The 25,886-nt window shown below is 45.5% G+C and overlaps 5 protein-coding genes across 9 annotated transcripts; 2 read left to right on the top strand and 3 right to left on the bottom strand.

The window, feature by feature from the left end:
* Positions 1–1,055: 1,055 nt before the first annotated feature.
* On the bottom strand, positions 1,056–4,225 carry LOC121177404 (Fc receptor-like protein 5). 2 transcript variants are annotated; one of them, XM_041031736.1, is made up of 5 exons: positions 4,135–4,225; positions 2,720–2,986; positions 2,210–2,470; positions 1,517–1,654; positions 1,056–1,261 (listed from the first exon to the last, which is right to left on the bottom strand). In XM_041031736.1, the coding sequence occupies exons 1-5, from the start codon at positions 4,163–4,165 to the stop codon at positions 1,212–1,214; spliced, it is 747 nt and encodes a 248-aa protein (XP_040887670.1). In that variant the 5' UTR covers positions 4,166–4,225; the 3' UTR covers positions 1,056–1,211. The 2 variants fall into 2 exon arrangements, with proteins under 2 accessions (XP_040887670.1, XP_040887669.1); XM_041031735.1 differs by having other exon boundaries at positions 1,517–1,650.
* Positions 4,226–7,546: 3,321 nt separating this feature from the next.
* Positions 7,547–10,669, bottom strand: LOC121177403 (Fc receptor-like protein 5). Its single transcript, XM_041031734.1, has 5 exons — positions 10,635–10,669; positions 9,911–10,177; positions 9,464–9,709; positions 9,054–9,227; positions 7,547–8,692 (listed from the first exon to the last, which is right to left on the bottom strand). The coding sequence occupies exons 1-5, from the start codon at positions 10,663–10,665 to the stop codon at positions 8,631–8,633; spliced, it is 780 nt and encodes a 259-aa protein (XP_040887668.1). The 5' UTR covers positions 10,666–10,669; the 3' UTR covers positions 7,547–8,630.
* Positions 10,670–11,245: 576 nt separating this feature from the next.
* LOC121177358 (butyrophilin subfamily 1 member A1-like) lies at positions 11,246–15,870 on the bottom strand. 2 transcript variants are annotated; one of them, XM_041031662.1, is made up of 7 exons: positions 15,695–15,870; positions 14,602–14,632; positions 14,219–14,559; positions 13,699–13,915; positions 13,508–13,572; positions 13,128–13,226; positions 11,246–12,598 (listed from the first exon to the last, which is right to left on the bottom strand). In XM_041031662.1, the coding sequence occupies exons 1-7, from the start codon at positions 15,741–15,743 to the stop codon at positions 11,904–11,906; spliced, it is 1,497 nt and encodes a 498-aa protein (XP_040887596.1). In that variant the 5' UTR covers positions 15,744–15,870; the 3' UTR covers positions 11,246–11,903. The 2 variants fall into 2 exon arrangements, with proteins under 2 accessions (XP_040887596.1, XP_040887595.1); XM_041031661.1 differs by having other exon boundaries at positions 14,219–14,632.
* Positions 15,871–17,232: 1,362 nt separating this feature from the next.
* LOC121177399 (Fc receptor-like B) lies at positions 17,233–19,918 on the top strand. 2 transcript variants are annotated; one of them, XM_041031730.1, is made up of 7 exons: positions 17,233–17,248; positions 17,361–17,500; positions 18,317–18,358; positions 18,493–18,756; positions 18,897–19,145; positions 19,397–19,552; positions 19,727–19,918. In XM_041031730.1, the coding sequence occupies exons 2-7, from the start codon at positions 17,470–17,472 to the stop codon at positions 19,837–19,839; spliced, it is 855 nt and encodes a 284-aa protein (XP_040887664.1). In that variant the 5' UTR covers positions 17,233–17,248; positions 17,361–17,469; the 3' UTR covers positions 19,840–19,918. The 2 variants fall into 2 exon arrangements, with proteins under 2 accessions (XP_040887664.1, XP_040887665.1); XM_041031731.1 differs by lacking the exon at positions 17,233–17,248 and having other exon boundaries at positions 19,397–19,537.
* A 786-nt stretch (positions 19,919–20,704) lies between these two features.
* On the top strand, positions 20,705–25,881 carry LOC121177329 (toll-like receptor 2 type-2). Of its 2 annotated transcripts, none has more exons than XM_041031626.1 (12): positions 20,705–20,799; positions 21,537–21,811; positions 21,959–22,115; positions 22,189–22,338; positions 22,422–22,628; positions 22,716–22,838; positions 23,158–23,308; positions 23,448–23,612; positions 23,753–23,932; positions 24,011–24,151; positions 24,233–24,741; positions 24,967–25,881. In XM_041031626.1, the coding sequence occupies exons 2-12, from the start codon at positions 21,538–21,540 to the stop codon at positions 25,376–25,378; spliced, it is 2,469 nt and encodes an 822-aa protein (XP_040887560.1). In that variant the 5' UTR covers positions 20,705–20,799; position 21,537; the 3' UTR covers positions 25,379–25,881. The 2 variants fall into 2 exon arrangements, with proteins under 2 accessions (XP_040887560.1, XP_040887561.1); XM_041031627.1 differs by lacking the exon at positions 20,705–20,799 and adding an exon at positions 21,304–21,321.
* The last annotated feature ends 5 nt before the right edge of the window (positions 25,882–25,886 follow it).

Raw genomic sequence — 25,886 nt, 5'->3', positions numbered from 1 at the left:
AGGTAACGATGTTTCCTCAGAGCAGCCGTGTGTGTGGAGCTGAAAACGAAAAACGTTCCAGTTCATTATATTCACATGCTGAGCCTGGAGCCTTCAGCCTGAGGACCTGCACATGTAAAGTGAAAATTAATCTTGAATTGATCATGAATTTAAAAGATTTTAATATTTATTTGTCACGTTATTTTTTTTTTTTTATAAAAAAGTGAAATATCTAATGAAGTAAAAGCAAATCTCTGGGTAAATGGTCAGACATAGATAATAATAATAATTATTATTATTCATAGTGTCTGTTAGTATATTTGTGTTCAGCATGTACTGCAGCTGCCTCTGAGAAAAACTCAGATCAGTTTGTTTTATCACATCATTGAATCAGGTTTTCAGTGTAGAACCTATTTCATAAAAATTAAATTGATTTATTAAATCTTTATAGTCTTTACCAGCTGTGTCCGTGTGGCCAGCCTTCCCATTAACCCTCCTGTTTTACGGCTCTGTTAGGAACAAAGTGACAGAGTAATAAGAGCTTTTACATTAAGCAAAGGTTTGGACGCAGGTGCTCAGTAAATTTCATTTTACTGTTACTGGGTTCAGTGGTTTCGAGTGTTTGAAACTGGAAATGGTGACATCCAGTGTCCACACCTCAGTACTGAAATCATCCTGGATGATTTACTCAGTAAAGACTCTGATACTGTGTGGAAACATTGTCACTGTGACCAGTTCACTGTTCAGAGCTTCAGGGTTTTACGGAGGAATATTGATCCAGTTATTAAACAGAATTTACATAAGTTTCTTGTGCAGAATGTTTTGTGTTTATGAGACAGAGTTGGTTCAGGTTGAGATTCTATTTGCCTTAAGGCATGAAGGTTTAGTGACTCAATGGCGCCCTCTCTCTGTGGGTAAATGCCACTGGAGGCTGTGAGGCTGCCGGTTCACTGGAGTTTAGATTGGCAAGAAGACAACAGATTTCCTAGATACAGCAAATTTCAATATATTTTTGTTCACTGATTTAAAATGCACTTAAAACTAAATTAAAATAGTGACATCCAGTGGCCAAGTACTGGTTTTAAATAATTTTAAAAAGCTCTAATACAATTTAAGGAAGAACAAAAAAGAAAACACGAGAACAGAATCAAAAAGCAGAAGACTGACAATGTTCCTGAGCTGTTGTTGCTCCTTCAGTGGGTCAGAGTTCACTATTCAGAAAACAGGACTCATCATTCCTCTTCGACATGATCTGAAGTTCTCCTTTTAGCGTCCGCTCGAGCTGCAGGAAGCAAAGAGGAGAAAGTCTTTTTACTTTTTTTTCCAAACTGTTTTAAAGAGTTCTTTACATTGGGAACAAAACTCCTACCCTGCTTTAGTCACCAGGCAGAAGTGACAAACTTCTGATTGTATACATTAAAATAACTGTGAATGACAACAGATGATGGGATTTTACTGTCTGAATGATCAGACCAACAGAGGATACAGGATTCGGTGTATTCTATCATTATCTTCAGGATTTCAGAGGTGCTCTTACCTCGAGCCCGCCTTCGGTACATGTAAAAGCACAGTATGGTTGCAGCAGTGTAGAGGACAAACAGCAGGACGATGCACAGCAGCCTGTCCGGAGACATGACCGGAGGAGTGGTCGGGACGTCTTTAGGCTGAGCTCTGTCTGTGAGGAAGAAACATCAGATCAACTGTTCTGCTTTGATCCAAACATCACACAAACAAGTAAACACAAAGACCCATCCATCACATGGTGCTGTGTGTTTCAAATACACTGTGAGCAGTCCTGCCTAAAAAAGTCCTGTATGCTGTGAGGTGGTTAGCCGCTAAGCCGCTTGCATGTAAATGTCGAGGAACTAAACCCAGAGACTCGCAAAACTCAAACCAGTGAGTCTTTGTGCTTTGTCTGGACCTCAGCTTCCTTCTCAAGTTTCATTTCTACGTTGAAGGAAATAAATCAAAAAGCAGCAGTCAAGTCGAACAGTTAGAAGCTGCTTTGCAAGTATTTCAAGAAGAAGGATGCATTTGTGCCCATGAACTGTTGATTGTGGAGAATCTAATTGTGCATAATCATCTTCAACTATTGAGTTTTAACTCAGACAATGAGATGAACTTTCTGCCTGTAGAACAGCTTTGTCTCAGAGACACGTCTGGACTATGAGACCGTGGAACGGACGATCCATCACTGTACTGTATTTAAAGAGAAGAACATCACCGTCACCTCTGACAGACAGCAGACTCTGCGGTGACTCTCCTTTTAACGGGTGTTGACACTTGTAGAAGCCTTCGTCAGACATGGACACCGCTGGAAGGACCAACTGTCCTTCAGGCTGAATCCCAATGAAAACACCATTTTTATAGAAAGTAGCATTGAAATCTGACGTCGACTTCTCCCCATATCTTTCCTTGTAGGAACAGCGAAGCGTCACTTTATCTCCCTCCGTCACAGGAAGTGCCGGACTCTCCAGGATCACGACACCACCTGAAATACACAAGGACAAACTATGGTCGCAGAAATTTAGCAAAGCAATGACAAGATGATGTTTCACACACACACATATGGATGCACGTCTAACACAGAGCTGTCTGCAGTCACAGTATTCTCTGTGCCAGTGCTGTTGTATTAGACTGACTTTGTTTTAGCTGGTGTTTCTAATAAACTGGCAGTTGAGGGTATTTAGTGTTTCCACTTGGTCAAAGACTGGACGTGCACGTCTTCAGCTGGGCTTACTGTTCACTGTGATGCTGAGGACGTTGCTGCACTCCCCGTGCTCGGACTCGCACCAGTAGAGTCCAGAATCCGTTGAATAGACGCTGCGATTGATGCAGGAGGAGCCGTTTCGGCGACCCCAGTTGACCTCACACGAATGAAGCGACCCGGAGGAGGTGTTTCTCCTCAGCGTCCAGCCGCTGAAGTTTCCTGGCACAGCACAGCTCAGAGACAGCGTCTCATACCGGAAGAACTGAGACCTGTCAGGACGGGCACTCAGTGTGGCTGCTGTGGGTTCAGACAGGAAGTGACAGATATGAAGGTACAAGCATCAGAATGAGGTCGTCTTCCACTACATGTTAAAGCATTTAACATGCAAACATACGATTAGTTTGTTTTGAGAAACTAAAAGTCAGATTTATTAGTCATCATGTCTTGAACATTAGAGCCAATGTTGCAGCATTTGACACAAATTACAGAAAAAATCTATTTTCTCATTTAACTCTGGTGTGATCAGGTTTTTTAAGGTCGGGCTTCCAGAGCACGCCATCACTTTCTGAAAAGGTTTCTGGGAAACAGTTTTTCAGGTGAAACCAGTTCCAGTCATCAGCACAGTGTCTCTGGAGCGACAGGATGCTGAATGCTGTCAAGTTTTCAACACCACAAAGTAACATCGACGCTTCGTCGTCATCGTTAGCAGAAACCTCAGACAGCTCAACGCCTGAACGAAAAACCAAAACAACAGCCACACTTCCCGTCGCAGCACTTCTCCTGTCTGCTGTCCCTGCTGATCACAGAGAGCATCCACATTTTAATTAGCTGTTCATTTTAATTTCAACAGCCTCAAACTCTGTTCAGCTGACATTAAGTTCCCAGTGACTTCTCTGAAATTTCAATGTAGGAAAATACAGTTTACAAAGGTCGACTTCAGCAAACGTGTCTCAGAATTTTAAAATGGTTTCTTTCTACAGAATCTGCTCATGGTCGCTGTGGTCGGAGCAGGTGGAGGTTCGATGGCTGAAAAATGTTTAAGGTCAAAATCTTTGAGAAGCTTTTGATAATATAGATTCAAATCAAATCAATACATTCAAATAAATGTGAACAGAAAGGAAGTGAGAGAGAGAGAGAGAGAGAGAGAGAGAGAGAGAGAGAGAGAGAGAGAGAGAGCAGAAGCCAACAGCAGCCAAAGACTGAGAACAGAACATTTTCATTTTAAAACTGGACCCTGAGCAGGAGGGGAAGAGTTTCCTTAGATCCACATTTAAAAACAAAAAGAAGAAGATCAGCTGGAGAACAAAACGTCTGCTGCAGAGTCAGAGTGGAAGAAGAAGAGGTTTTAGTTGGAGCATCTGACCAGTGGATGGAGATGATGTCAAATCACAGCTACACAAAAGAGACAGGTGATGGTGGAATATCTGAACAAAGCAGAGTCTTACTCATGAAGAGGCAGAGGGAGGGGAGCTCCATCCTGCGCTGATGCCTCCAGGCTTTCTCTGAGGCTGAGTCAGACCGTTCAGACAGGTCCACCGCATCCTCAACCCGGAACTCTGACGACAGAAAGGTAACTCCGGACATACGACAGACGAGACTACAGAAGTCACGAGACTCCTGCTCCTCAGCTTCCAGACAAGCAAAGCAAAAACCCTGTTCTTTTAGTCCTCCCGGGAGCACGCGGGCAGGTGTGGGGTTTTGCCTTCAGGAAACCGAACATACCGTCGTCCTGTCAGGAGCTGACCGAGGGTCGCGCAAATCACAAATGAAATTCAAGGTCAAAGTGGCGCTTGGCGCTGTGTTCCTGTTAGTAGTTTATGGTAAGTCTTTACTTTTCATGGACGCGCGTGCTGGTCGCCTCGTTGAGTGAGATCAGGAAACAGAAATGTCAGTGTTTTCTATATCTGCTGGTGAGAGTGACTGGGACTGTTTATCAAACTTAAAGATTTCAATGAAACATAAAAAATTTAGAGTGAAAGTGAAAACGAAAAACGAGCGGGGGCGGGGCTGAGGAGCAGGCTGAGCCACACTGAAGCTAATCTAAATAAATACTATTATTCTTACTACAGTTTGACTCACGTGACCTGTTTACTCTGACTGGTGTTTCTGTCCAAAGTGTCCACATTCATGAGTTTGTTGAAATGTCTCTTTTGTTTCAGCCTTTGTTAAAGGTCTGGAGAATACACAGCCAAAGGCAGCCCGTGAGTATCCTCAGCTGTGTGTGTGTGTGTGTGTTTAGGGTTGGGGTTAGGATTAGGACTGGGTTTAGGTCAGGCTCTGGGTTCGGGTTTGGGTGGTTAAAGGTTAGGGTCTAAGGACGTTCATGGTAGAAGCCAACAGATGAGGTTGGTGGAGACGTTTGAGAGTCATATTTGGACTGAACTGAACGCTGTTGGACCTGGTTCCACACTGTCCACACTGACATGTCTCAGGTCTGCTTCTCTGTACTGTATATTTCCTGTGATCTCTCTATCACAGGTCAGACGGGTGAGAATGACTTCCCCCTTCATCCAGAGCAGTTTCAGGAGGTTCAGACTGTAAATGCCGAGGTCGGCAGTGACGTGGATCTCCCATGTGTCCCTAAGTTCAAGGTGGATATGAAAGATGACACACTGGAGTGGAATAAAGGCGACGAGATTTATACTTTGAGTCATGGACATGAAAACATCTCTCCCAAATACGAAGGCAGATTAACTCGGCCTGACAAACAGAAGGCCTCACTCAGACTCTCCAGAGTGATGATGTTGGATGCTGGACAGTACCACTGTTGTATTAAACGGGGCAGTGATCGCAGAAAGTGTATGAACGTGACTCTTAGTAAGTAACTTTAAACACCACACACACACACACACACACATCAGAGGCTTCATCTTGGAGCTTTTCTGAACGTTCTCCGTTCTGTTTGAAACTGTTCTGTCGACAGAAGATAGAACAGAACCATCAGTCTCAACCAGTCAAACATGGACGTGACAGGAAGTTACACATCTGTTTGGTGTCTGCAAATAAAAGTCTGTCGTAACAACATGTGAAAGACTTTATCAAACCTTTCTGACTTTTTTCTGTTGTTGTTTACAGATGTGACTAAAGCAGAAGAGAAACAAAGAGACAAAGTCTTGATGACGGTTCGTTCAGGTAAAAGAATGAGCTCAGTTTCTAGATTCTTTCTCTTCAAAGCTCATTTTTCATGTTTGCTAGAAAAATTCTGACTTTAAACTCAACATCTCTTCCTCTTTTAGATGCTCAGAGAATCTGTACTGGAGCTGTTACTGCGTCTCTGTTGCTTCTGTCTTTGCTTTTCATCATCAACCCACATTTTACATGTAAGTCACTTCCCACGTCTTTGAAACGAGATTTGAAATGATGTTTACCACCTGATTATTACCATCATGCTAAAACTGAAAATCATTTCACAGAACAGTGAAACACAGGAAGTCAGCTGAGAGGCTGCGACCAGAGAAGTGACCTGTCAGTGCTGAGCTGAGGTTTACAGACTGAACGTCTCGTCACAGTCCTGAGGAAACACTGTGACGGTGGTGATAGGTTCTAACACTAACACTGGTCCCGCAGCCTGGTTTTTACATCATTATTATTCTTATTATTTTCTTTTATTTCTAAATCAAATGTTTTAATCATTGTGATGATGAGCTTTTTTTCTGAAGAGTCTGTGAAAACACTACTAATCTCGGTGCTCATGCATCAACATCAGGGAGATAACAGACTCGTGTTTCTGTGACCAATCAGGTTTTAATAACTGAACTTTGTGATGTCTGTTTACTATTTAAATGTTTCTCACTTTTGTATTGTTGGTGTTTCTGAGGCAGGATCCTAAAATCCTGAGGTGACGGTGCAATAATGATGAAATGATGTAATTTCTGACTGTGTCATGTTTTCTGTGTCTGTAATAGTGGGTGAGTTTTTATAGATTAAGGGGCTCAGTCTCTGTCTATACTGTGCCCACACTGTGTACAGTGGTTCAGCACTGTACAGCTTTCATTTTGTTCATAGTTTTTATTTTCTACAGTAAATCTTATCTAGAGTGTTTAAATATTTTTGATTCTCTGTAAATCCCGTGTGAATCTGACTCTTTGCTACTGTGACAGATGCAGTTTCCATTGTGAGACTAATGAAGCTGCATCTTCTTATCATGTACTGTAGTGCTTTACTCTGTCCACTGGAGGTCCTCAGTGGGTTTACATGACAGACAAACGTTGTTACCTTATCCTTGTGTCTTTGTGTGTTTTAAGCTCTGCACTGTTTTACTGTATAAATGACTGAATGGCTCTCAGGCCCAGTCGGTTTGCTGCTCATCTGCTCTTCCCTCCTTTTAAACCCTTCACGAACCTTCTATGGACGACTGCTATTTACTGCTGCACTGTACAGTGATAAAAGCTATTTGTATAAAAAAGTATAAAACCTATTTTTCAAATTTCTCTTGACTTGCAGGGCTCTGACATCCATCTCTCAGATGGCTGCAGTGAGAGTCTGTGCTCGTTCTGCTTCTCTGTGTGAATATTATTTCCATGTTTAACTCCGGTCTGTGTACAGTATTTGTGTAGTTGCAGCTTCCTTGTCTACCTGTGTGTTCCCACCTGTTGCTGCCTCTGCCTGAGCGTTTCTATCTTTACCTGCATGTTCAAACGTGATCGCTCCATCGGGGCGAACAGGAAACATACATTCTGCCATCATTGTGCTTTTTCATGTTGAATTACAGTCTGTGATTTCTGTACTGTTTCCAGTATAGTTACTCTAGTTCATCTTTTTCAGTAGAAATCTGACATTTTTAACTGTTGGCCTGTTTGTGGGCTTTAAAGGGCACAGCATCCTCTTTCTTTCCACTTCTGATAAACAACACTCACCTAGTTTCAGTACATTTAATGTCACCGCAGCCGACCACACAGGCACAGAGGGCCGCTTCACTAAATCACTGACAATTGGTAAAAGGTTTGAGCTTTTCCTGTTTGTAACGTAAAGTAACATTTATATTATGGAAGAATTAGAGAGTGAGAAAAGAATAAAACTGAAATGTTATTTACAGAAGTTATTTGTTTCACATGTGCATCTCAGATGTCAGAAGAAAAAAAAAACCACTGAGCTAAAACTTCACACCTCGCACACGTTTTCATGAAGAAAAAAAGTTAGAAGACCAAACCACAAACGAGTCTCATGACATCTTGGTGCCTCCACTTCCTTTTCACACTCAACAGCATTATTTAACACAAGAATTATACAATAGAATCTGTTACCATTCAACACCTGCATACACTGTCCCACCCTGTTATTCAGTCGTGACTGTTCAGAGTTTGATGCACATCAAAACCTGATGCTGACTACGTTTAATGAAGATAATTCTCTGACCTGAGCACTGACCACAGAGGAGTCAGAGCAGTTCTTTTTGTAATGCTCTTAAACACACGGTGACATATTAAAAGAAAAACCTGGAGAATGAGTGGATGATGAGGGGTCACATGCTACAGACTTCAGATCGATGGGAGATTTTGGGCAGCACTGTCCACCACCATCATCCAAACATCGCTCCAGTAGAGTCCAGAGACTCTAGCCCAGCGCCTCACTGAGAACGCTGGCTTTTCCTTTCACCTGTCACCTGTCTGCACCTTTTAGTGGGCAATGACAGACGACCTGTTTAGTCGTCCAGGCTGGTGGAACTGAAACCACACAAAGATATTTCTGATATTTCTGAGGAGGAAAGAGGACAGGAAGTGCGGTAACGGTCGTTCATATTCTGTCAGCACTTCGTGACCATGGCAAGTTCATTACAGCTGAGAGGTAACACGGCTTTGGAAAGTCTTTTTACTACAATCTCTGCTGCTGGACCTGCTGCTTTCAAACATCCAACACAGCAGATACATCAGCTGATGCTTGTAAAAACTCCTGTGGTGCAGCGACGCACAGTTTCTTGGCCGCTTGCTTCTGGTTTGTCGAGCTATACAGCAACTTCCATGATGACGTCGCTGCTGCCTCTTCTCTCTGCAAGTGTCTGAGCTGCTGCGTGAAGAAGTGAACATGTCTTAGTGATTATCAGCAATAATCAGAACTTTACTCAACTTCATCCTGTTTCAGTCCAGAGTCTGATTCATTTCTCACACAGCCGCCCGCACACACACGTTTCACATGTTGCAATGCTGGAGTTTACCTCTAATCTCCAACCTCAGGCTGCTTCTCATGATTCTAAGATGGCTCCTCTTTAAAGTTCACATCATCTCCATATAACCACTGAAATGTTCAGTCGACACCTGACTTTCTTTTCTTGGGCAACAGTTTTGGTTAAAGGGTTGAAAGATGTTGTAGGAGGTGATTTCATTTCCTGAAATAAGCTCGGAGAAGAAAGGCCGGAGCGTTCACCTACCTCTCTTCCTGTCCCTGTATATGAGCCCTAGCAAGATGGTGGACAGTAGGTAAGGAACGCCCACCAGCAGGTGACACATCAGTCTGGGGACAGAAACTGAACATGAAGCTGCAGGAGGAGCTGAAGCTGAAGGTGAAGGTGGAGGTGGAGGTGAAGGTGAAGATGGAAGTGACGCTGTGAAGATACAAAAAAAAGAAAAAGATAAAGAAACTTTCAGATTTCATTATTTCCTTCACATGTGTTTGAACTCTGGAATATAATATATATATATGGTACACTGAATACCAGGCCGAAGAGCAGGAGCTTCTCTCCGTGTGTTGTACCTGTAACCACGCCCAGCAGTGATGTCACGGCGTACTGACACACCCCGGCGTAGTTACAGTGACACAGCTGTGGACTGTTTCTCTCACCGTCGACAGACAGCCAGCTGGTGGTCGATTCTTGGCCTCCAGAGATGCTGCACTTGTAGAGTCCTTCATCAGATTTGTTAGCGCTGTGAATGGTCACCTCTCCTGTGGCGCTGCTGCCAATGAGGTGGTCGTCCTTAAAGAAGTTAAACACGTGGTCGGGGGACTTGGTCTCAGCTTTGCAGCGCAGAGTCACGGCAGCTCCCTCCGACACAGGGAGGACAGGACTTTCCAGGATCACAGAACGATCTTCACAAAAGAAAGAAACATTTTCTTTTATCGTGTGTTTTCATCCAACACTTTGTTTTCTTCAAACTGATTTTCTGACACATCTCAAACCCACTTTGTGGTTCTGATGTAAAGTTTGACTCATGAGATGCAGCTTTCAGTAAAACTCCAAGCAGGAACAACCTTCGACTCACCACGAGTTCCCCGTGTTGTGTGACGTACCAGTGATGGTGATGCTGACACTGTTGCTCTGCTCCCCGTCCACAGACTCGCACCAGTACGTCCCGCTGTCTGACGGGTAGATGTTTCCAATGATGCACGTGGAGCCCGAGGAGATGGAGCCCCAGCCGGAGGAGCAGGGTCTGACCCCCCCCTCCAACGTTTTCCTCTTCACCTTCCAGCCGGTGGAGTTCAACCCATCCTCACAGCTCAGAGAGATGGTGTCGTACCTGAAGAACTGAGACCGGTCAGGGCTCACCTGAAGACAGGCTGCAGGGGGAGGAGGGAGGGGAGAAAAGAGGGAGAGAGGGAGGAGAGAGGGGAAGAAATAAAAGAAAAAAAACAGAAAAAAGAGCAAACAAGAAAAAATTAAAGGACAGGAAGAGAAAGAAGCAAAACGAGGGAACAAAAGAATGGGAAGTGGAAAGTAAACGACATGACATGAACGTGGAGGAAAATATGAAGAAAAGTTGAAATGAAAAAGCTCAAAAAGACAAAAACAAATTGGAAAGGTAAGAAATGAAAGGTAGAATACAATGGAGGGGCAAGAAAAGATGATGAGATGAACAGGAAAAGAAAGAAAAGTAGAAAAATAACTGAAAAGCTGAATGAGACAGTGAGTGAAACACTAATCAGTGATGTCTGATGTGTGGACAGCGTGAGACACTGAGCTGTTTGAAAAAGAAAGATCATTTTCTATAAAGCAGAGAAAAGTCAGAGTACTCACACAGCATCAGGCAGAGAGGTGTTAGCTGCATCCTGCCCCCCCGCAGACTGACGGACAGACAGACCGATCTCTGCACTTCCTCCCCGACAAGCTCCACCCTCACATACGTCCCTCTGCTCGGTGTCATGGCAGCTGCAGAAAGAAGATCTGCTTCAAGATGAAGAAAAACTAAAGCTGCGTAAAACAAACTCCCTTCGATGTAATTACACAACCAACCTGCAGCAGCTGACTGGAAAACAAACAGCTGCATGTTTCCACATCCAGCAGACATGGAAGTGGTCTCTGAGTCCACCTGATGGGTGTCCGTCCAGCGTTCCTTCTGTTTTAGCTCTGTGTTTGGTCTCTACCAGCTGCTGAGGGAAACAGCTGGCTCTTTGCTAATTGTTCCCCGGTACTCACCTTTCTCTTCTTCATGTGCAGTTGTCCTACCTGTCCCAGAATGCCTTTCAAACACAGCTGGAACAAACAACACTGGGTCAGAGAAGGCAGATTAACACCTGGTCTGTTCAGATTCTCACAGAACAGGTGCAGAGTCACTACTGAGCCACCAGGGGGCGCCCCCGATCTGTCTCCACACACTTCTATGAAGGAAGCGAGCACATAAACCGAGAAAGAGCTTTATTTGGTATCAGAGTGATGTGGCCACAAAAAGCCCAGCTTAAAAACATAAATAAGACCATTTACAATTTATATAAACATTTCATCAAAATGTAAAAATAACAATTTATCACAAATACAAAAGTGTTTTAAATAAAGGAGCCACTATGTACAACCCCAGACATCAAATCCCAATGTAAAACTTTACTATGTGCAAAACTTTTAAAGATGAAGTTAAAGTTAATTAGTTTAAATAGAAATAAGTAAAAAGTAGTGAAGAGCGGACGCTTCGTGCTGCAGACGCTTCACGTGAACACGCTCTGCATGAAGCTGTTCGATGGAAGCCACGTTATCTGTGACCGCTACAAACCGGGTGACACTCGGTGCCAAGAGGCTTCTCAGCCCATGTTTGTTTAAATGAACACACGTATGTGTTTATCACATGAACACTGGGAGTAAACAAAAACAAAAACAATAACAAAACCCGCCTCCAGCTGTAGGTTACGTGAGATATTCTTAAAAAAAGGAGGGATGAAGGACAGAGAGAGCTTATTTACTTATCAACAACCAGACCTATAAAAAGGGTTTTAAAAACGCTGCCACACACGGAACCAAACACACGTTTGGTTTTATTCTCCCAAGTTTCAGGAACTGAACCTTGGTGTGTGCTCCTCACCACCGGTCAGACTCTTCTGTCAAATCTGCCAGCACATCGTAGCGGTTGTTAGTCAGGGCTGATGGCTGAAACCCTAAAGAACATCTGCGCTGATGCTTGGCGTGGTTTGGATCAGGCCGAGCACAGGACTCGCTCATGGAACGACTAATATGGACTCGTTTTTTCTCCGAGGTGCTGACTGGAGTAAAACACTCTGGAAAAACATCTGGGCTGCTGTTGTGATGATGACTTCTTTGGACGGAGCGGGCAGGTGCTGGGTTACTGTTTTGCCTTTGCAGACGAGGTTTCGGACACTTGCTCCGGGGTAAGGGGGCAGATTCAGGAGGGTTCCTGTTGCTTGAGCCTGTTGATGCTGAACTGTGGTGATTGGTGAAGACGTTGGACTCACGGCTGCCAGAGAGTTCAGAGGGTTCCATTGAGGGTGTGGGGACAAGTGTTGGCTGGTCCTGCTGACAAACAACAGGACTCAGCTGAGGGCTGGGCTGCTGCTGGAGCCTGTGGATGATCTTATCTTTCTCACAAAGCTTTGACCTGAGGTCATCCAACTCTCTGATCAGCTGCTCTTTGTTTGCGTTGTCCAGGTTGTCCACTGTGTCTCTCTGATTCAGGAGACTCTTTCTTTCTGAGGCATCACTGACTGTGCTTTGATCTGATTGCTGCCTGCTCACCGGCAGCTTTTCTTTCTTTGCTGCTGTGAAGACAAACAACGACATGTTGTTAGAAAAGTTTCTCACAGCTTGGATCTTCTGCAGGTTCAGCCACAGGTGATCACAGGTTATCACATCTCTCTCCTCACTCACCAGATGAATTTCTGGGATCTGAGAATGTGGCAACATCACAAAGTCAGACAGGACAAGAAACCAGCACCGAGCAGTCGGCTAATCGGACGAGTTTTACACAAACCAGGTGAGTTAAAACGAAGGTTCGCTCCTGCTGCTGCGACTCTGAGCGACCGTACCTGCTGCAGGTGTGTGCACAGGTTCGACTTCAGGTGCACTCGCACCTCAGTTCAGTTTCACCAGCAGCAAAAACTGCACCGAGCCCCAGAACAAGAATCAAACACGAGCACCTGCCTGTGACTCAGCTGAGATGCAGGGAGCTAACAGATGACGCAGTTTGTCTGAAAGCGATCTGATCATGTGACTGCACAGGTTTCTTAGCTGGTCAGACTTTGTCGTGGTGACGCCACAGACGGAGCTGGTCTGCTTATACAGACTTACCATGTTTACCACATTTCCACCAGGCAACTGCTCCACATGCCAGTCCTGTTAAAAGACTCACTACCACAGCGATGACAATGGTGGACCACGTGTAGCCCCCTGAAACCACAGGGAACATTGTGCTGACACATTATCTGATATTTCATAAGCACCATACAAACCACAGGGGGGCGACGTTAGGCTGATGACGGTCGTCCTCCACTCTCAGAGATAATTATAATTTGTGTATTTAATGTTTTATATTTTCATGGTAATAAATGAAGTTATGACAGTGAGTTTAATGACAGCGGTCTCATCAGCTGCTGTGGCCCCGTCCCTGTGGCCCCCATCCCTGTGGCCCCGTCCAGCTGCACAGGTGTGCTGTCACAGCTTCAGTATACCTGCTATGAGGATTTCTGTGGCCCTGGACTGGTTGAACCCCGGCTGTTGAACTGTGCAGGTGACCCTGTGATGAAGACAGACGTCAGGTAAAGCTCCAGTTCAGTGAGTTTGGAAATCACACATTTCTTTGTTTCTTATATTTTTTTTTATAAAAATCTAATATAATATAATATAAAAATGAAATCTGAACCTGCTGGTTGCCGTAGGTTGGAGAGTCGCTCTTCGTGTCACGGTGAAACATGCACTGGTATTTCCGTCTCTTTTCGGGTCCTCGGCCTGGATGAGCTCTCCCTGATCGTCCTGAAACCTGATCTCCGGCTCTGGCAGCCAACAGGTTGCCTCACACTGCAGAGTCACTTCTCCACCCTCAGCTGAAACCACTGACAGTTTGGGCTCCGAAACTGCAACTATGAACACAAAGAGCACAGACAGGTACCTGTGAATGGTTTTTACCTCTGAGACGCTGTGAATGGAAACAGGCCTCAGGACCTAACTGGTTCTGAACCACACCCGACCTGCTGGGAGAATGCAGCTGTAACTGTCTGACGTTCCTGGGAGAGCTCCCAGAGGAATGTGGAATGAGCTCAGGCATGCTTGGTCCTGGTCCAATCAGGATCAGGTTCAAACAGACCGGGCTGGTTCCACCTGAGTGACTCAAGCTGGACCTGGCACCAAGCTGAGTGTCTACAAACAGGCTCGACTGGACGTACCCACAACAAGCTTCACCGTGGTTTTGTCTCGAGGGGCGTCCTTCGGGAGCCTCATGCACTGGTACGTCCCGGCATCAGACAGCTGCACGTTGGAGATCCTTAACGAGATGTCTCCGTCTTTCAGATTCTTCATGACGAAGCTCGTCCTGTGCTCAAAGGCCGGATTCTTCATCTCATGAGTCTCGCAGCCATCGCGGTACAGGAAGACGACGTTGGGCTCCAAGCCGTCCTTCGACCACTCCACCGTGGGCACGTCACCGCTGGCAGTGATGTTGAAAGTGCAGGGCAGGATGATGTCTCCACCCACGAAGGCCTGCACCGTCTCTGGTGGACCCTGCACCATCTCTGGTGGACCCTGCACCGTCTCTGGTGGACCCTGCACCGTCTCTGGTGGACCCTGCGCTGAGGATTCACCTTGGAAAAAAAGAAAAACATCAAACACTGAGTTTCTGCCCTGGTCTGATTATCGGTGGCAGATGAGGATCTTCCAGCGTTTCATGGCCTGATGACCTGATTCCATGTTCCTGGAGTTTTCTCTCTCTCTCTGCGTGCTTTGCCTGTTTTACATGTTTTATCCTTTTTGTTTTTATAGTCTGACAGTGTTCAGTTCAGACTCGTATCTGTTCATGCGTCTTTCCAACCGGCCAGATCAAAACACACTCTCTCAGAAACATCCAGGTCTGAATGGAATGACGCAGATTTCTGCCACTTTCGCAATCTGGTACTTTCCCTGAACCGAAGTGAACCGAAGTGAACTAAAGTGAACTAAAGTGAAGCAGACGGGTTAATTGTTTGTGTAACCTTGACACTGCATGTGCTGCAACTGGGAAAAGTATCAAAGGTAGCAGGAAAGACAGCACCACACACGGGCGGCAGAGAACAAAGGCGTCGATACTGCTGTGACTGCCAACATCCAGCGTTCCTGCACGGAGACAGGAGACGTCCCTCAGGAATGTCAGAGGAATCTCAACCATCGAGAACTGCAAAGCAAAGACAGGAGGAACATTTGGCCGACAGGCTGCAGTTCCTCGTCCTTTACAGGTTGAGCAGGTGAAAATCTTCCACTGAGTGAATTTCTATCTGAACACGCTGCAGGACACAATTTCACTGTCTCACAATCTCCAGCAAACAAAATGTCACAAACATGTCTCTGCATAAACGAGTCAAAGGTTCATCTACTCCACAAAGTGTCAAATAAAGTTCTGTCCTCAGGGTGAGGGACAGTAGGACAGCAGAGACGCAGATGGTTACAAACACTATATTCACACTGGTGTTGGCTGGTAGCATTAGCATTAGCTTCGCACAGCCCAGTTCAGAGTTTATCAGACACAGACACAGAGACAGACACACACAGACACAGACAGACACAGACAGACAGACACACAGACAGACAGACACAGAGACAGAGACAGACACAGACACAGACACAGACAGACACAGACAGACACAGACAGACAGACACACACACACACTCACCTGGACAACATGACAGCAGAGCAGAGAGCAGGAGCAGGTGACGGAACATCCCCACAGAAAAACTTTCCCCGCTGTAAAAACTGAAGTTAAACAGAGAAGAAGAAAACGCGTGAGAGTCGCAGCAGCAGCTTCACGCGACGACGCGGCTTCATTCACAAACTATCAGCTGAACCGCGTCACGGTGCTGCGTTCACTGCGTTCAATCCCGCCCCTTTCGTCTCCTCCGCGCACAAACACACCCGCTGCCCGGCGATTAAACGTGAATGAATCAAAGCACAGAGACGCTGCGGTCATTTTCTGATGCTGGAGCCGAAAATGTCCGATAAAGAAAGAATTTTTTCCCCTCAAGTGTTCAGGTTTTCACTTTGGAAAGTTGTAATTTCCTGTTTTGGAACAGGCTCCTGAACATAACACAGAAGGGGGGGCTGGCTCACTTCCGAGTCACATGCTGACTTCCTGAGTGATGAAATCTTCTTCCCCCGCAGCTGTGATCTGTCAGCTCCACCCAGGGCCCGAACACTTATTTTAGTCAGTGATTAACTGTTGGTGGTGAAATCACACACGATCAAACAGCAGCGTCCAACCTGTTACTGAACAAATAAACTCTGATCTGATCCTTTTCAGCAAAGACCACAGCTCTGACTTTCACTTATTTCATGGTTTACTTCTCATTTTATAATATAATATAATATAATATAATATAATATAATATAATATAATATTATATTATATTATATTATATTATATTATATTATATTATATTATATTATGTTATATTATTAAAGAACCAGTTGGTGTGCGGTACTTTGTGTTTGTGGAGCTGAGGTGGAAAAACACTGTGGCATGTTGCTGATCCAGGTAAATAACTTTCATCTTTAACGTCAGACTTTTCCTGGTTGGCCTGACGTTTCTGAGTCATGCTGCTGTTTTATTTCCTGTGTAACAGCAGTAATCACACAGTCATCTCTGTGATTCTCACAGTTCAGTCACAACTGAAAAAAGTCATATTTGAATTGTGAACCATCAGTTTTTCTCATTTTTTTCCAGGTTCTTTTACTACTTTCATACGTTTCTGTTATTTATTTATTATATGTGCTGAACTGTCATTGATGTGATGAACAGAGTGAATTACACCAAAATTAAACAAATAAACAATAATAATGTGGAGACAGAAAAACATGAGCATCTTTGTTTTCTGTTTTGTTATAAATCAGATTTTTTATTTGGTCTTATGTTGTTTAAAAAATTTAAAGTAGTTAAAAATGTGTGGTTTAAAAAACAACCTACCTTTTTTCCTTTCACTCTTATGTGAAAGCTTTCATGCTGGTGACCTCGACCTTCAGTCCAACAGACTGGTGTGTGTGTTTGTTTGTTTGTTTGTTTGTTTGTTTGTTTGTTTGTTTGTTTGTTTGTTTGTTTGTTTGTTTGTTTGTTTGCACCACTAGATGGAACCAAACACATGAGCCACTGATCTGAAGGTGATTCCCTCCACGTCTCTTTGTTCTCAGTGTGAAAGTCAATGAGCAGCTGACAAAAAGTAGTGGACTGAAGCAGGTTTGTTAACTATAAATAGCTTTAATTTCATTAGTGTAATTACACAGACACACACACACACACACACACACACACACACATATATACATTTATGTTATGCTATGCATTTTAGGGAAGTAGTGGCTGCGGTTTGACTGACACACTCTGACAAAATATAGCTTATCATCATCGCTGATGTGATAAAGTTCCTGTGAGAGCAGAGAGAGTCACTCTTGAACAGAATGGAGGCTCCGTCCGTGTCTCTGATCTTCGGTGAGTCAAACACTGAACTTATACAAACGTGTTTGAATTTAACGGCTCCACTGCACATTTTACTGCACCGATAAGAAAATACCTTTACATTAGTGGCACAATTTAAGCTCTACAGAGCAGCAGGAGAGATGCAGCATGGGCTATCTGCAGAGACGAGGAGCAGAGATGCTGCTAAACTCAGCCACACACCAAACAACGCTTTCAGTTAATTCATTAATGATGCAGGGTGACACCCTGATGAAGCTGCTGCGTGTGGAGAGGACCTGATTCAATCAGGCACAGAAATCTTGAGTGTGCGACCACAGTGTTAAAGCTCTGCCGCCTGCCTGGCTTCTGTAGTGCAGCTCTATCCTGCACCGAAGAGCTGGGATGGAAATCAAACTAAGTGCTGTAATAAAACGTTTGGTCAATAATCAGCATGAGAAACACTGGCATGGCTGTGGAGTTCCTCAGCAGCAGAGCGAGCCACGGCAAGACGAGACAACAGTATCTGTATGGTACCAAACACAGACAGGAGGGAAAATACAACCTATTCAAACAGAGTAAATTAGGATAAATTAAATAATATAAATAGTTTGGGAAAATTTGATAAAAACTACAACTGTCAGACAACCCTGTTTCTGAGTGCAGTGGTAAAGTCTCTGTTATCACACTGTTCTTGCTTATCAGTAGTTACTTAAGCCATTTAGAAGATCTAAACTTTACCAGTGTGGGGGAATAGGAAACCACATACATGTGAGGAAATTGATGCAACCAAGAAATCTGGCAACACGTGACAGCTGATGAAAACTGAAACCCTTTGTTGTCTTGTTGCAGGTCTGTTTGTGTTGCCTCTGTTTGGGCCGACACATTCTTCAAGTAAGCTGCTGGAAGTGAAAGGCTGTCGAGGAAGAACAGCTGATAACATTAAAAACAGAATTAAAAATACGTGTTTGTGTTCAGTCTTTCCTCGTTTTCCACCGTTAACTGTGGCCTGTCCGTTCCTCTCCCAGTCTCTCTCAACATCAGCCCAAACCGTCAGCAGTTTTTTAAAGGAGAGTCTGTCGTCCTGAGCTGTCACGGGGAGTTTAGCTCCGGGTGGAAGCTGAGGAGGATTTCAGTGGTTCAGAACCAGACGTGTGGAGCTGAAGGCTTTGGGGCTTTCAATGGTTCCTCGTGCAACGTCTCAAATCTCTCTCCATCATGGGACAGAGGAGTTTACTGGTGTGAAGACTCGAACGGACGAAGCAGCACCGCAGTCACCATCACTGTTTCAGGTAGACAGGTTACTGCGTGTTGTCTCATGACGTTCATGTCCATCACAGCAGCTGCTGTTATCCACTCACTGCTGACCGGTTAATGTCTGTGAAAGTCTCTGTGTACGTTATTACATGTCCCTGTTCCCTGTGTTGTTCAGAACGTTCCTTTATCATGGAGATCCCTGCACTTCCTGTGCTGACAGGAAGCGATGTCACTCTGCGCTGCAGGAGACGTGATGGTTCCGCCGTCCCAGCTCACTTCTTCAAGTTTGGCAGACATAGTGCTCCAATTAAAGCTGAGCCTACACCCGAGTTCACCATCCACAACGTCCAACAGTCAGACGAAGGTTTCTACTGGTGTTCTACTGGTCAGAGGACATCAGCATCCAGCAGGCTGAGCGTCAGGGGTCAGTACACGCAGACGTCCTTCGTGTTCAGACATCTGTCCCGTTTGTATCCGGCTCTTCCAGTTGTCACCGTATGAATAAGCACTGACTGTTGTGGTTTTTCCAGGAACACAGACACTTTACAACAAAACAGTTGCACCTGCACTGGAAATAGTTCCTGTGAAAACTCAGAGGCCAGTGAGCCACTTCCTGTTTGTCACTTGATGGGTTTTTAACATCCAGTATTTGTCTTGATGTGATCTCCCCCACAGCTGATCCTTCTCCACCCACCAACTCTGCCTCCTCCATCTCTGCTTTTCTTCTGGTCAAACTGCTCTGCCATCTGCTGGTCATCAGTCCATACTGCATCTCCACCGTCCTGATGGTGTTGGCGTACTGCAGCAGGAAGACAGGTAGCAGGAAGACAGGTAGCAACCACACACACACACACAGTTGTGTGATTTATGTTTGCAGAGACGACGACAGGCCTGACTTTCCAAATACATCCTCACTCTCAAGGTCTGAAGCTCTAACTGTTCCACACACACACAAAGTCTGAAACTTCAAACTCCATCACAACTTCTCAACAAACTTCTCAACAGGTAACAAACCAGCTGTTGTCATGGAGATGGCTCCGCGCCTGGAAAGAGGGCAGGGATTGGATGACGAGTATTCTGTCGCCGCCACTGATGTCACTGCTGAGTACACCTTCTGAGCTGAGGACGGGTGTTACCTGAGAGTCAAGAGATAACACTGAGACAACAGTGGTGGTGCCGCCATGTAAACTGTTTGCTTGTGCCAATAAAGCATTGATTGAATTTGAAGTTTCTGTTTTCTTGTATCAGGAGACTGAAGCATGTTAAAACTTGTGTTAACCAGTTTGTGACACAGGTTCAAGCTGAGCTGTTAAATATACAAGTAATTTTAAAAAATGCCTTTAAATATAAAAACTCTGAAACACACAGACGTGTGAAAATATTCTGACTGACTGAAAGTGAGAATGTTTCAAGAACCGATGTCAGTCATGATGAGTCAAATGAAACTGGTCAGATATTGTACAGTTACTGGTTGTTGTTTGGAAAAGACGACCGTGTTCTGCTGTGTATGAAGGAGAAGTGCTGCCTACAGGCAGAACATGACTGTGGTCACAGTCCGCTGCACACGGTGGTTACTGTGAATTATGTAACAGAAACCACACACAACTTAATATCACATCTGGCTGCTTTACAGAGGAGGAGCTGATCCGGTTGAACACGACCTGCAGGAGTTTTTCAAGCAGACGAAGCTTTTCAGAAATAAAAAGCCATTTTTTTAAAAAGAAAAAAAAGAGAATGTTATAGTTAAACAGAAGAACTGACTGTGAATAAACTCCTGCTGTCAGCTCAGTAAAACGATTTGATCCCACGAGTCTAACGAGTCAAAGATGAATTCACTGGACTCTCTTGTTAAACACCCCATCATCTCTGCAGGCTCCCACTCTCACAGGTTTCCTGCCCAAAGTTCATTTTCATGCTCACTACCGCTTTTCACGCTTGGTTGGAGCCTTCAACCCTGAGCTCTGACTTCCTCTATCCTCAGTCATAAACTCAATCTTTGACTGATTCTCATCTTTTTTTTTTTTCACTGAACCGTTTCCCTCGTTATCAGGATTCAGCTCCGGGAAAAAAAAAATCAGGTAAGGCAACACAAATTTATGATGCGTGATTTTCTGAGGTTCGAGTGTTTCAGTCGTCAGTTTTCCATTTTACAGCAGCAGCTGTGACGAGAGAAGGGGAGCGAAGGCAGGTCTGCTGTACAGAAACCAAACCAATGTCCCGTCAGGTTGAAGGCGCTGATGAAAATCTGATTCTGTCTGTTTCCTTCGTGCTGACACTTCTTTACTTCATCTCCTCTGTGTCCAAACTTTTCTCATCAGCATCAGCAGAAAAAACTTTCAGTGTCACAACAAACACCAGAGTAAAATCTGTGCACTGAGCCGTCAGTGTTAGCTGCAAATACATTATTACAGAGCCAAAAGTATGTGGACACCCAGCTTTGGGGAAAAAATGGTATTTATGTAAATAAAAGTCAGGTTAGCATATAATGACGTGATCAAAATAACTGTAAATGAATATTTTCCCACTGCATTTGAGAGGTTTTAAACGTGACGCTGTGAGAGTGAAGCCTGAGAGCAGAGGACCGAGGAACGTGTGCTCAGGTACACACACTTTCTGCGTGACGCAGTAAAATCCTGTGTTTGCTGATGAATCCTCTCACTGACAGAACTGTGTTGCACAAAAAGCTTTTGGGAAAGTCATAATAAAATGGTGAAGACTTCCTCTTCTATCAATGTCCACTTCCTCCCTGAGCTTCTTTCACTTCTGTGGTGTGTCTCACTCTGTTGAGATTGAATCTGATCTTTTTTTCCTGCAGTATGGGACAGCCGACCTTCCTCCTCTTCACCCTCCTCCTGCTGCTCCTCCTCCTCGCCCTGTGCCGGGGTCAGAGGTCAAACCTGGACGCTGGGAGGCCATCCTGCGATGGCTGTGACCTGCACCTCTCCTGTAACTGCTCCTGTGGCGGATTCTCCCGAGTTCCCGTGGTAACGGACCGCGCACTCACTCTGGATCTCTCCTTCAACAACATCACCATGGTGACCGATGTCGACCTGACAGGCCACAGGCCACTGAGGGCTCTGAGTCTCCACGGTAACACTGATGTCCATTTATTGGGACAAGGCGAGACAGAAATGAATCAGATGATTCAGAAAGTTTCTCAGAACGAGTCCTCCGAGTTTTTTCTTTCTTCTGATGTAGAGGTTCTGTAGATGTTATATTTATCTTACTGTCCTCCAGGTAACAGGCTCTCCGTGATCCATCCGTCAGCGTTTGACTCTCTGTGGAGCCTGGAGGACCTGGATCTGTCCAACAACCAGCTGACTGCTCTCAACCACGAATGGTTCAACAAGCTGGGAGCTCTGCAACGGCTCAACCTGCTCAACAACCCGTACAGGTAAAGAGCTCACGTTGCACGTGTGTCCACATATTTTTGGCCTCGTAGTGCAGCTTCTTCTTCTCTCCTCCAGGTGCGTAGGTTCTGCTCCGGTGTTTCAGGGGCTGGTCCGGCTCAGGAGGCTGGCTCTCGGTGGTCCTGCTCTGGAGGAGATAAAGGCAGGAGCTCTGTCTGGAGTCACTCAGCTGGACGAGCTCACGGTGCAGGCCAACAACCTGCAGAGGTCTGGGCCTGACGCTGTTTGTATTCCTGTTACTGCACATCCACCGCCTGCCCTCACAGCTCTAACTCCTCCTCTGCTTCCAGGTACGAGGCCGGCGCTCTGGCCTACGTTTGGCCGTTGGGTCGGGTCAGTCTGAGCCTCCATGGACCATTTTTCAGTAACGTATCTTTGGCCTCGGCCGTGCTCCGTGACGTGTCGTACCCTGAGACGCCTCTCATTCTGGAGGACCTGCATCTGATCGGGAATCAGTCTGTGCAGCCGTTCAGAGAGACGGCCAGGAGGAGGGTCAGGTGTGGCCGCAGCCTGTTTCAGTCATGAAGTCGGCCGCGTGGAAAAACTCTGACCTTCTCTCACTCTTCTCTGGTGTCACTCCTCAGGCACATGACCTTCCGTAACCTTTCCACCTCCGATGAGGCCGTTGTTGATATTCTTGTGGTTTTCGATGGAGCGCCGCTCACCTCCCTTTCCTTTGACGGCATCACGCTGACAGGCGAGGGCAGGTGTGACATCAGTGCGTCTTCATGATACATGAACCTGTTTGCATCTGATCAGCAGTAAAGTCCACATTGGTCTCTGCCAGTTTAAAGCAACCAGCTAAATAATCACAAGCAGCTCTGGAGTTAAAATGGTTAAAATTATTTATAATAACAGTTTAGTTTTTTCATTTTTGTGTGTAAAGTTTGTGCTAAGAAGGTTTGTTGTTTCTCACATATTCACACAAACAGTTAGGGACAAAACAAAAAATAAAAAACAGCTGTTGTTTGAGTGGTTGACTGCAGGAGCAGTGTGCAGTGTTTGTTGTTGTTTGGTTGTTGTTAGGTGGGAAAAAGCCAGCCAGACCGATCACAGAAGCATCGACGAGTTCTTCGTACGAAACATCGTGGTGCTGGACGTCTTTAAGTTTGTCTCGTTTCTGCAGCTGCAGTTTCTGCTGCAGTATCCCAGAAAGGTGTCCGTCATAAACGGCAAGGTAACAAAAAAAAAAAATCAGTCACAGTGTGAAGGTTGGTACAGAAAGACTGATGCAAGAAATCCGTGATTTCCGAGCGAATCACAGACGTAAACTACTCCGTGAGCTTCAGTTAACAAAGCGTGACCTCTGCCCTCAGGTGTTCGTGATGCCCTGTGCTACGTCTGGCCTTCTGGTGAACCTGCAGTACCTGGACCTGTCTGACAACCTGCTGACTGACATGACTCTGGTGGAGACGCTGTGTGAAGGACAGAGCAAGCTGAAGGACCTCCGAGTTTTAAACGTCAGCGGGAACGCTCTGAAGGTGCCTTCGTGAAACTTGAGAGCGGCGGCACGCGCTGGGAGAGATCTGGAACAGAAAACAGAAGCAGATATTAAAATGATTACTCGATGACAACTCCGTTTTTTAAAATAACATTCGCCTCTGTCCCACTTCTGCCTCAGTCTTTGTCCACGGTGAGCTGGCTGGTAGCAAACCTCTACAAACTGACCCACCTGGACATCAGCAGGACCGCCTACAGCTCCATGCCCCAGAGCTGCACCTGGCCCTCCACCCTGCGACACCTCAACATCTCAGGGGCTAAACTGACCACCACCACCCCCTGTCTGCCCCCAACTCTGGAGGTACTGAGAGTGGGCTGTGCAGCAGTGATGCTGACAGGCCTGATGAGGCACTTTTAACCGGTACTATATCGTGTACAGGTGCTGGATCTGAGCAACAACGATCTCAAAAGCTTCACTGAGGCGCTGCCGGCCCTGCGAGAGCTCCACCTCTCTGGGAATAAGTTTATGAGGGTTCCCCCGGGACGTCTGTTCCCCAGTCTGCAGACACTGAGTATACAGGTAAAAAACGATCGCATCTCACGTTTCTGCCTCCAGTCCTCCTCGTGTTCTGCAGCGTGACCCCTCTCTGTTCTCTCACAGTCGAACACCTTGAACATGTTCAGTCGCTCAGACTTCCAGTCATATGAACGACTCCAGAACCTCCAGGCGGGTCAGAACAAGTTCGTCTGCTCCTGCGAGTTTGTTGCCTTCTTCCGGTCGGGCACTAAAGAAGGTGGAGGTGTGTCTCTAACAGACGGAGAGGAGAGCTACGTCTGCGACTCTCCTCTGTACCTGCAGGGCAAACCGGTGGGCCAAGTCCGCCTCTCGGTTGCCGTGTGCCACCGGGTTTTGTTCGTGTCCGTGAGCTGTGGGGTGGCGCTGTTCGCTGGGATTCTGGTGTTTGTCCTGCTGTGGCGCCTTCACGCCTTCTGGTACCTCAGGATGACGTGGGCGTGGCTGAAGGCCAAGCATAGCTCCCGGCGTCGACGGCGGCTCCGAGAAGAAGCGGCTTCAGAAGCCTTGCTGTCCTTTGATGCCTTCGTGTCCTACAGTGAAAGAGACGCGAGCTGGGTGGAAACCTTCCTGGTACCTGAGCTGGAGGAGCCAAGGTAAGACTTTTTTTTTTTACACACATGACTGTGCTGCTGTTTCCAGCATCATTACTGTGTGTAGCATGGTGCCACCATGTGGCATTTCTGAGGTACTTCACTCTGTGGCCCCTGCTGAGCCATGAGCTGGACCACTTCAACACTCAGGATTCATAGTGAGGTTTAAACCAGGGACATGTTTTTAATCTATGTTTTATTAATGCTTTCTTCTTTATTCTCCCACAGTGAGACAGACGAAGACTCTGCCAACCCCAGAACTCCCCGGCCACTGACCCTGTGTCTCCACAAGCGGGACTTCCTTCCTGGACAGTGGATTGTGGACAACATCATGAGCGCCATGGAGCGCAGCCGTCGGACCATCTTCGTCCTCTCTGAGAATTTCGTCCAGTCTGATTGGTGCCGCTACGAACTGGACTTCTCCCATTTCTGGCTTTTCAACGGAGACGGCGGCGGAGAGCCGGCCATCTTGATCCTGCTGGAGCCGCTGTCCCAGGACGACATCCCCCGACGCTTCTGCAAACTACGCAAACTCATGAGCTCCACCACCTACCTGGAGTGGCCTCAGGACGAGGAGAGGAGGGGGGAGTTCTGGAGGAGTCTCCGCAACGCTTTGAGAGGAGAAGAGGAGGAGGACTGAGAGAGAAAGAACACGAGAGGAATGAAAGGGTAGATAAGGAAACAGAAGAGGGAAAGGAAATGAAGGGAAGAGAGGAAGGAATGAATAGAGTCACAGGAAAGAAGAAGAAGCACAAACATGGAAGATGAGCAGTGATAAAATAATGGAGTGAAAAGAAAAGAGGAGAAACACTGGAGGTGGTGATGAGGAGTATTAGGACTATCAGGACTTTACCATATTTAATTTTAGAAATGATCAGTTCAGAATTTTTTCTCATATTCTCTCATTTATTTATCCTAAAGCAGAATGATCTGCAGGAATTAGATCATCTGCTGTTCCATAAACTGTTTGCAAATATGTGTTTCAGTGATCAGTAATAATAATAGTAATAATAATAATAATAATAATAATAAACACAGTTTATTTAGGGGCTGTAAACCTAAAGTGTGACATTACCATAGAAAAATCTCATTAAATGATGTATGAAGTGAAGGACTGTGGGCCATGTTGTCCCTGCTGGTTTTCCATC

Source organism: Toxotes jaculatrix, chromosome 23, assembly GCF_017976425.1.
Source record: "Toxotes jaculatrix isolate fToxJac2 chromosome 23, fToxJac2.pri, whole genome shotgun sequence".
Classification (NCBI taxonomy): domain Eukaryota; kingdom Metazoa; phylum Chordata; class Actinopteri; family Toxotidae; genus Toxotes; species Toxotes jaculatrix.
The sequence above is the reverse complement of the archived record's forward strand: the minus strand, read 5'-3'. Positions and strand labels throughout refer to the sequence as shown.